Source organism: Populus trichocarpa, chromosome 2 (assembly GCF_000002775.5).
Source record: "Populus trichocarpa isolate Nisqually-1 chromosome 2, P.trichocarpa_v4.1, whole genome shotgun sequence".
Taxonomy (NCBI): domain Eukaryota; kingdom Viridiplantae; phylum Streptophyta; class Magnoliopsida; order Malpighiales; family Salicaceae; genus Populus; species Populus trichocarpa.
Window position 1 is genome coordinate 429,332 of NC_037286.2, and position 10,429 is coordinate 439,760.

A 10,429-nucleotide genomic window follows, 5' to 3' on the forward strand; every position below is an offset into this window, starting at 1 on the left:
AAAAACCAACAAGAAGAAAAAAACTAATGAAAAAAAAATATATGAATTAATTGGGTTAACCCTTCAAACCAGGTTAACCCGTCATACCTTGAATTCGCATCGTGAAAGTTTGATAATTAAAAAGAAAAAAATAAATTAATGGGTTAACCCAGAATTAACTGGGCTAACTCGTCAAACCAGGTTAACCTGTCAAACCCGAAATCCGTGTAATGAAAGTTTGATAACTAAATAGAAAAAAATTTAACATTAACAATTTAAATTAAACGAAAAAAATTAATTAAAAAGAAGAAAAAACAAAAGGCATCAGCCTTTTCACTGTGGACTGCACTGTGCAGTCTACAGTCAAAGACATAAAAAAAAACTAAAGGCATCAGTCGAGAACTACTTAGAAAAAAATTTAACATTAATAAACTAAATTAATTAAATAAAATTAATTAAAAAGAAAAAAGAAAAAAGAAAAAAAAACCTCTAAGAAGAAAAAAAACTAAATAGAAAGAAATTTAACATTAACAAACTAAACTAAACGAAAAAAATAATTAAAAAAAAAGCAAAAAAAAATAAAATTCAGGTTAACCCGTTAAACCCGGGATCCGTGTCATGAATGTCTGGTAACTAAATAAAAAAAAAGTGAACATTAACAAACTGAACTAAACAAAAAAAATTAATTAAAAAGAAAAAAAATCCGGGTTAACTCGTCAAACCATGTTAACCTGTTAAACCCAGTATTTGTGTCATGAAAGTCTGATAACTAAATAAAAAAAAAATTTAACATTAACAAACTAAATTAAACAAAAATATTTATGAAAATATTAATAAAAAAATTGACGGGTCAACCCGGAATTAACTGGGTTCACCCGTGAAACCAGGTTAACCCGTGAAACTCGGGATATGTGTCATGAAAGTCTAATAACTAAATAGAAAGAAATTTAACATTAACAAACTAAACTAAACGAAAAAAAATTAATTAAAAAAAACAAAGAAAGAAGCAAAACAAAATCCCAAAAAGCATAAAAAAACAGCTAAACAAACTTAGACAACTTAAAAAAAAAAAAAAAAAAAAAAAAAAAAAAAAAACACAAAAACAAAAACGCCTTAGGAATTAGTGTTTTACTATGGACTGCACTGTGCAGTCCACAGTAAAACACTGATTCCTTTTAGCTATTTATGAAAGTTTGATAATTGAATAGGAAAAAAATAATTACGGGTTAACCCAGAATTAGCTGGGTTAACCTGTCAAACCCGGAATCCGTGTCATGAAAGTTTGATAACTAAATAGAAAAAATTTAACATTAACAAACTAAATTAAACGAAAAAATTAATTAAAAAGAAAAACCAGAAAAAAATCCGAGTTAACCCGTCAAACTCGGAACCCGTGTCATGAAAGTTTGATAACCAAATAGAAAAAAATTTAACATTAACAAAAAAAATTCATTAAAAAAAACAAAGCAAAAAAAAAAAAAAACAGCTCAGTGTTTCACTTTGGACTGCACTCGAAAAAATAATTAATTAAAAAGTAAACCAGAAAAAAAATCTAGGCTAACTCGTCAAACCCGGAACCCGTGTCATGAAAGTTTGATAACTAAATAGAAAAAAATTTAACATTAACAAAAAAAATTAAACAAAAAAAATCATTAAAAAAATCAAAGAAAAAAACAACTTAAAAAAAATAAAACAAAACAGCTTAAAAAAAAGTAAAAAAGGAAAAAAAAAAAAAGGAAAGCAGCTGCTCAGCGTTTCACTGTGGACTTGCACAGTGAAACACTGAGCAGTTTTAGTATATTTTACAATTTAACATTAACAAACTAAATTAAACGAAAAAAATTAATTAAAAAGAAAAACCAGAAAAAAATCCAGGTTAACCCGTCAAACCCGGAACCCGTGTCATGAAAGTTTGATAACTAAATAGAAAAAAATTTAACACTAACAAAAAAAATCATTAAAAAAAACAAAGAAAAAAAATAGCTTAAAAAAAACAAAGCAAAAAAAAAAAAAACAGCTCAACGTTTCACTTTGAACTGCACTCGAAAAAATAATTAATTAAAAATAAACCAGAAAAAAAATCTAGGTTAACCCGTCAAACCCGGAACCCGTGTCATGAAAATTTGATAACTAAATAAAAAAAAATTAACATTAACAAAAAAAAATTAAACAAAAAAATCATTAAAAAAATCAAAGAAAAAAACAGTTTAAAAAAAATAAAACAAAACAGCTTCAAAAAAAAAAAAAAGCAGCTGCTCAGCATTTCACTGTGAACTTGAACAGTAAAACACTGAGCAGTTTTAATATATTTTACAATTGAAGGCCTCGAACAAGAAAGAAACTGATGCGGGGCTGTAAATTTGTAATCATTAAAGAAAATTATTGAATATACACAGCCATGGGATAATTAATAAAATCCTAAATAAATATATTATCCTTGCATTCTAATATAATTGCAGAATTGCATCTGCGACTTGTCAATTGTCACCAAGATAATGGGTATATATATAGAGCTTTCATGCAGGAGAATTATGAACTGTCGTCTAATCATTTGTTATAATACTGTCGTCTAATCATTTGTTATAATTAGACTATATATGTAAAACATTTAGCATATACGATTTATTGACTATATGGAGCTGTCGAAGTTCAAGAAAAAAATCTGATGCTCCAAATAATATTTTTTAACGAAAATAAGCTCTTGTCGTTAGATATTATTTGAATTTTACCTAGACTATGTAAAACATTTAGCATATATATACGATCTATGAACTTCCAAGGAAAAATATGATGCTCCTAATAAATATTTTTCCTGGCTTGTCTAAGAGCATCAGGACAGTTGCACATACCCCAAGCTTTTTCTTATTTAAAGATATCATGAAGGGGAAATTAATGGGATGATCAATGTGATAACAAGGTAAAGAATTTCAACTTTAAAAATTGGTTTCAATCTTTTATAAATCAGATGCTGATACGAAGGAATCATGTACTCATAATCGGATACTATGATATATTTTCTCTGTTAGTAAATGTCTCTGAGACCGAAAATAATCTATAGCTAGGCATCCTGTACAGCTACGTACAATGTTGTGTATTACTACGTACTAGATAGATATGGTGGAGGGAGGCCATCTCAATTCACCATCCTTTGAAGTCTGTGATGTTTTGAAATTAAATGAGTAGGTAAAAGGCAACAAAGCCCTTGAAGGCTAAAAATGAGTATAAATGAATAAAGGGTATTGTAGTAATTGAACAAAGAGTTGATAAATATAAATAGAAAAGAAAATGGAAGAAGATAGTTGTGTTTTAAGAGAGAAAAACTGACGGGAGAAGAGAAGAAAAGGGGAGGAAGAAGAAGAGAAAAGAGGGAAAGATAAGGGAAGGAGAAGAGAATTGAAGAAAATAAGTTTAAAGATAAGATTATGTATAAATGTGTGTTCTTTAAGCTTTTAATTTCTGTTTTAATAAAGGTTAGGGTTTTGAATATTGTGTTTTGGGTTTGATTGATGAATTAATTGGAATGTTATAGGTTGATTGTTGTGGGTAATTGATTATTTAATTGATTATGGAAGATTGTAGGTAAAAATGATGATTTTGAGTTATGATTTGTGTAAATGGTGAATTTGAGTTAGAAGTCTGGAAAGAACAATAGGTAATCTGTGAAGAATTCTGGGTTTGAGGTTGAAGATGATGAAAATTCAATTTGGTCCCTCAATTTATGAAAATTACAGTTTAGTCCCTAAACTATGAGAAAATTATAATTTGACCCCTAAATGTATTTTGAGGTTTAGGATGATGAATCTCAGTTTGATAATTGATTTGGAATATTTTTAGTTTAGTCCCTCAATTTTGGGAATTTACATTTTGGTCCCTAAACTTTATAAAATTACAGTTCGGTCCCTGGTTCGTTCTAGACAGAATTAAGGATGGTTCATGGCAAGGTTGTTAAAATCGCGTTTTGACTCGTAAAATCGTACGATTTTACGAGTCAAAACATGCTTTACGTGCTGAATCGTTTGAAAAAATCGAAAATGGGTAAAATCAGGTTGAAATCGGGTGAAATCGTTAAAATCGGATGAAATCGCAAAAAATCACGATTTTAGGGTCGATTTCACGATTTTAACGGAACGCATGCACTGAAGCAAAATGTCTCCCCCTGCTCCAGCTGTCCAGCGCCTATTGGTTGTGCAATTAAATGCACAGTCACGCGGTCTTCACTCGCTGCAGAATATGTGAATTTTGTCTGCATAGTGGACAAGAGGGCTGCAGAGATCAAAATTATAATTTAAGAAGTGGATGTCAGAAATCAAGAGGGCTGCAGAGATAGAATGTAACAAAATTCGTCAAGGCAATAATATTAAATTATAATTTAATTCAGATTTTTTCCCCATATCTTTTACTTTTCTTTGTTATGTTATTTTGGCTATTCATTCCCCTTAAATTACTTATGTTTTTTAAAAGTACGTTAGCAAGTAAAAGAGATTTTATAAATATAAATTAGATATAAAAATAGTAACGGGATAATTTAAAAAATTATATTTATTATAATAGGTTGATTCACGAAACTCATAATTAGAAGCTTAACTCGTGTCAGATTTTAATTTATACAAATAAAAACACTGATTTTAATAAATTTGATTACTTTGACTATATTTTTAACCATTTATTTAACCCGATCAATTTAATATTGCTTTATGTGCTAATTTTTCTTTTTTTAGTTAGCGAGTTGGTTGTTGCAGATTGTGTCATGTAAACTAATAATCCTCTTAAGATGGTTGTTAATTATTAGCTAATGAAAAGTTATTTAAATTATGTATGAATTTTTATTTGAATCATGTATTTTAAGATGCTTGAACTATTTTGAAGCATGTATTTTAAGGTGCTTGAATTATGTATGAATTTTTATTTGAAACATGTATTTTCAGGTGCTTAAACTATGTATGAATTTTTATTTGAAGCATGAATTTTTTATTAATGTATTTTAAAATTCCTTACGATTTTACGATTTTACGATCCGTTTTTACGATCCGAGTTTGTATTGCATTTTCCGTGCCGTGTTAAAATCGCAATTTTAACAACCTTGGTTCATGGGTGAAATTTCAGTATGGTTATGTATTTACAATTTGGTCCTCCAATTTTGGTAAAATTACGTTTTGGTCCCTATTTTGAAAAATTGTCGTTTTAGTCCATAAAATTAGGAGACTAAACCTGGTTTTTATTATATGCATTGGGATCTTTTGTTCGAGTTGTTTTTTAGTATATTTCATATATTGTTGTAGGTTCTCCTAACGATCCTCAATAGGATTTTCGGGTCTTTCGTCTGACATTCCTTTTAGTTCTATATTTTCCGGGTGAGTGGAATAATCTTTAATATGCATATATGATAAGTAAATATGTATGTTGATTATACAATGAGTACAACTAGTTAATTTCTTGAATATTTATATATGTTGCTTATTTTCCGAGTACTCATTTATTCTTGAATTTGCACTCGCAATCTGTCGAACTAGATTCTATTTGATATGATATACGTTTCTCTGATGATTCTATAAATATCTATTATGCCTTGATATGGGACTTGTCAGTAACTCCATGCTAACGAAGAGTAGTTAGCCTATGTACACATAATATTCGGTATACCTAGCTGGTGAGAGAGGCATCAGCCTGTAGCGACTGATCATCCCACAGTGGTCACCTTCGAGTGTCATCTGGTCACCTTCGGGTGTCATCTGATCTCTGACATGTAGTCCACTACGTTATGATAATATGTTTAGTATGTATATGTATATGTATATGAAGATAAATCATCTTGCAAACTATTAATATCTAAAATATTTAAAATGTATATTAAATGTTATTCCCTCACTGAGTTGGTTGAACTCACCCCTCATTCTTAATATTATTTCAGGTTCTTAGTTTCTGATAGCAAGTGAACTTTGTTGAGTGTTCTCGCTTCTTCAGTTTTGGGTCGGTATGCCTTGCTTATCTTTCAAGGCTGTTTGATTCGATATCTTAGACGCTCCACTATTACCTTGTTTTAATCAAGTTTGGATTTTGACAATGTAATGAGTATTATGGATTATTGTTTTTGTTTTAATTACTGATGAAGAGTTTTAAACTATCTTTTGGTTTCATCAGTTTTGAATAATATAATATTTCTGAAGATTATGAAATGCTGCGTGTTTTTGAATAAATTATGTCCGTTTTGAGGCTTAGCGTAGGTGGGGTGTCCTTTCGGCACCGCTCCTACGTTGCCGGTCACGGACCCGGGATTCGGGTCGTGACAAAGTCAAAGCTTGGTTCCAAACATGAGACATCAATCTTGAAGTGGAAGATGATTGAAAATTCCATCTGTGCCAAATGATAAATAATAAGGTGCATCATTCAGAAAAAAAATGAGCAAAACATGTTGCTCAGATAGTGACAGGAGTCAGAACAGACTGTAGAGAGTAGATCCAAACACTGCTTTCAGGCATCTATTATACAAGAGCTTGCAGGGACAAATTAATGGAGTTAACAAGTATCTTCTGCATATTTCAAGTGGGGATTTGCCTAATTATAAGATGAGTGATGATTTCAATTTAACCTGCTAGACAGAGTGGTAGACTTAATATGATGCTCATATATATTGATACTATCATGCAAAAAAAAGTGTAGTGTGCTAAAACAAAACAAAAGAAAAAAAGTTCATCCAAAATTAAGAAATACTATAAACGCATGCTCTTGGAGGCTCTCGTTGAAGTTCCAGGTGAGCTCAAAGTTGACTTTTTCAGCGAGGAACTGTGATCTCACCTACATTTGTGTGCATGCCAAGATTTCGGAGCTCCAACAAAGAAATCTCGAGACCTCCCAATAATCTCTTGGGAGATAGAAATTCTTGAGACACGAATTTCATTGAAGGTCGATATTTTGGATTTGAATGCAAGCAAGAAAATGCCAGACTTGCAATAATACATATATTCTGTATGACAATTTCATTTGTTGGAGGTGGCAAACGAGGATCTAACACTTCTTTCAGTGTCATAGCCCGAGCAGATGATGATAGGATATCTCCCGGATGCTTTCCCATCAAAGTTTCAAGCGCCACTACTCCAAAGCTATAGACATCACATTTCTCTGTCACCACCATAGTATAAGCCAACTCTGTAGATATACAAAACGAAATTAAAATATATATATATAAAAAAAAAAACTGAGAGTTTGCTTTAGTTTTTCAGTGCATGAGTGGTAAATATGCATGTTAAGAAGAAATATTTTTACCTGGGGCAATGTATCCATAGGTACCAGCAAGTACAGTATGGTTGGATGAATCAGGATCGAGAAGTCTAGCCACACCAAAATCAGCAACAAAAGACTTGGATTCTGAATTCAACAGAACATTGCTGCTTGATATGTCTCGATGAACAATTGGTGGGTTGCAATCATGATGCAAGTAAGATAATGCGTGAGCAATGTCTTTGATGATGTGTGCTCTTTTCATCCATTTCAATTCCACAGCTTCAACATCATTTCTCAAGGCACAAAACAAGCTTCCCTTTTCCATGTACTCGTAAACAAGAAACATGCAGCGCTGGTGTAAACAGAATCCATAAAGTTTTACAATGCTCCTGTGACGTATTTGTGTGAGCAGTTTCACTTCATTTTTGAAACTCTTGTCAAAAGCCGGCTCCTCTGCCTCTCGATGATGAAGTTTCTTCAATGCAACTAATTTCCCACTTGGAAGTTGTGCTCGGTAGACGCTCCCATAACCACCGGATCCAATACAATATCTGAGGTCAAAGTTCTCGGTCGCTGTAATGATGTCTTCGTATGCAATCCTCCCATCATAATTCCATATGGAAAACAAGCCTCCATTCTTTGATGATGTTGGCTCAGGTTGGGTAGCCTCGCATCGAGACAGATAACAACATCCGAGACACAAGAGACACAGTGAAATGGTGGTGATAGGAAGAAATATCTTGATGGAATGAATCCTTCTGTTAGTTTTTGAAGGTAACGAACAGTTTGAGAAATCAGGGTGTAAATCTTTGTTGCCCTCAAATGCAGTAGCTTTAAAAGTTGCGGAATAGTTGGTGATTTGCCCATGAAGAAGTAAATCACATGTGAAATTAAAATCAAAGGGTGGTCGCAAATTCAAGGGAACAAGGCCTGAGAGATTATTGTAACTAAAATTCACATATTGTAAAGAGGTCAAATCATATAGATTGGAGGGTATCTCTTCACTTAAATTATTGCAGCTCAAATCTAGGAAGGTCAAATTATTACAATACTTCAAAGATGAAGGGATGGATCCATCGTTTTGGTTTTCAAAAAGGTTTGGTTCTCTATAACGGCCCATTATAGAAGGAATTAAACCACTGATATTGTTTGAATTCAGATATAAATCTGTCAAATTTCTCAAATTTCCTATCTTGATTGGGATAGATCCATTGATTTGGTTGTAGGAAAGATCTAGAAGAATCAAATTGGATAAAAGGCCTAAAGTTGAAGGAATTGAACCAACTAGAATATTATAGGAAAGATCTACAAAAATCAAATTGGATAAAAGGCCCGAAGTTAAAGGAATTGAACCACCTAGGATATTAGAGGAAAGGTCTAAATATTGTAGATTCATCAAATTTCCTATTTCCAAAGGGATGGATCCTTCGATTTGGTTCTCACAAAGAAATAGAGAAATCAAGTTGGCTAAAAGACTCATAGTTGAAGGAATTGAACCAACTAGGTTATTAGAGCAAAGATCTAAATCTTCAAGGTTCGTCAAATTTCCTATTTCTAAAGGGATGGATTCATTGATTTTGTTCTTAAAAAAGATCAAAGACCTCAACTTGGCTAAACTACCCATTGTTCGAGGGATTGGACCATTAAGTGTATTATTACTCACGTCCAAAATCTCTAGATTTTTCATGTTCCCTATTTCACTAGGGAGGGCACCTTCGAAACTATTGTGATCCATATGTAAATGCGTTAGATTTTCCAAATGACAAAGTGCCGAAGGGATTGGGCCGCTGAAGTTGTTATATGACAAGCTCAAAGTAACAAGATTTTTAAGATTGCCTAGTTCTGGAGGGATGGAGTTGCTGAAATTATTGGAAGAAAAATCAAGCTCAACTAATCGGCTGAGATTTCCAAGTGAAGACGGTAACTCACCTGCTAGATTATTTGAGGACAGGTTGAGGTATGTGAGTTGTGGAAGGATGGAAATTTGAGGCGGGATGCTCCCACTGAGCTCATGGTTGGCCAGGTGGAGACGGGCAAGGTTTGAGAAGCAAGAAAAGTTCATCTTTCCAAACTTATTTCCCACCTTGACGAACTCTGGAGGTGGGGAAATGTCAATGATGCTTCCAGCCCGATCACAGACTATGCCAGTCCACTTGCAGCGATGTGAGGTGAGGTTGCGGTAGTGACTCCACCATCCACTCTCAAGCAAAGCCTTCCCTTCTGATGCTAGCAAGGCTGAGTCATCAAGTGCAGCCACAAGACCAGTACTAGATACAAAAATACAGGACAAGAAAATTGAGGTGCTTAAAATTGCAAGAAGTTTTGGCTCATAATCAATGGATGCCATGTTTGCGTGTAATGCTTCCCTTCAATGATAATGCTAAATTTATGATTGAAGTGCATGGTTTTTTCATGAACTCATTCCAAGTCAAGTTCCTCTGGTCTTTCACGTGTACTATTCTTACTGTCTTTTTGAAACCAAAGATGATGCATGGGCATATGCGTCCACTGCAAGACTTTTCATTCTATCAATTCCAATGCCTAAGACAATAGCTTCAGATTGTCTAGCTAGTTTTTTTTCTTTTTCCACAAAGGAGAAAAAGGTTCAGCAATCACCAATAGTATCATTTGGAAATTAAGAAGGCCATCAGTTAATCTGTTCTCCCTGATTTTCGTGGAAAGAGATCGAGCAGAAAATAATCCAAATACATGTATTCTGATCCTCTTGCCATTAATTTGTGGATTTCATTCTTAGTCGATCCGTATTGCCCACGTCTTTTAGGCCTTACTTTCATAAATAGAGTAGATATTGTTAGGACTATGTTGGAGCTAAGATTAATTTTTTTATGGTTAAAAACTATGTAAGTGTTATTATCGTGTATTTTAGTTAAAAAAAATTATAACATGTAGAGGTTAAGTTAAAGTGACCTAGTTAACTTAACAGGTCAAAAAACAACTTGAAAAACCTTTAAAAATATAATTTGACTAAAAAAATTCAAGACGGCATGTTTTTGAAAAAATATCGAGATGAAAACATATTGAATCGACTCGGGTTAACCTGTCAAATTCACGACCCGAATCATAAGACCGGAATAGCCACATACAAAGTAAATCAAAATCAAATATAAAACTCAATTCTCAATTAAACCAATGTTAAAAGATGAAATAAAAAAATCAATTAAAAAAAGAGACCAAAAAAGAAACAACTCAGGTTAACCTGTCAAAGCTATAA

General features: G+C 32.6%; 1 protein-coding gene across 1 annotated transcript; it reads right to left on the reverse strand.

Moving 5' to 3' along the window:
• Nucleotides 1-6,513: 6,513 nt before the first annotated feature.
• Nucleotides 6,514-9,768, reverse strand: LOC18096068 (probable leucine-rich repeat receptor-like protein kinase At1g35710). The gene is made up of 2 exons (XM_024592876.2): nucleotides 7,240-9,768; nucleotides 6,514-7,122 (listed from the first exon to the last, which is right to left on the reverse strand). The coding sequence occupies exons 1-2, from the start codon at nucleotides 9,542-9,544 to the stop codon at nucleotides 6,749-6,751; spliced, it is 2,679 nt and encodes an 892-aa protein (XP_024448644.1). The 5' UTR covers nucleotides 9,545-9,768; the 3' UTR covers nucleotides 6,514-6,748.
• Nucleotides 9,769-10,429: the final 661 nt, after the last annotated feature.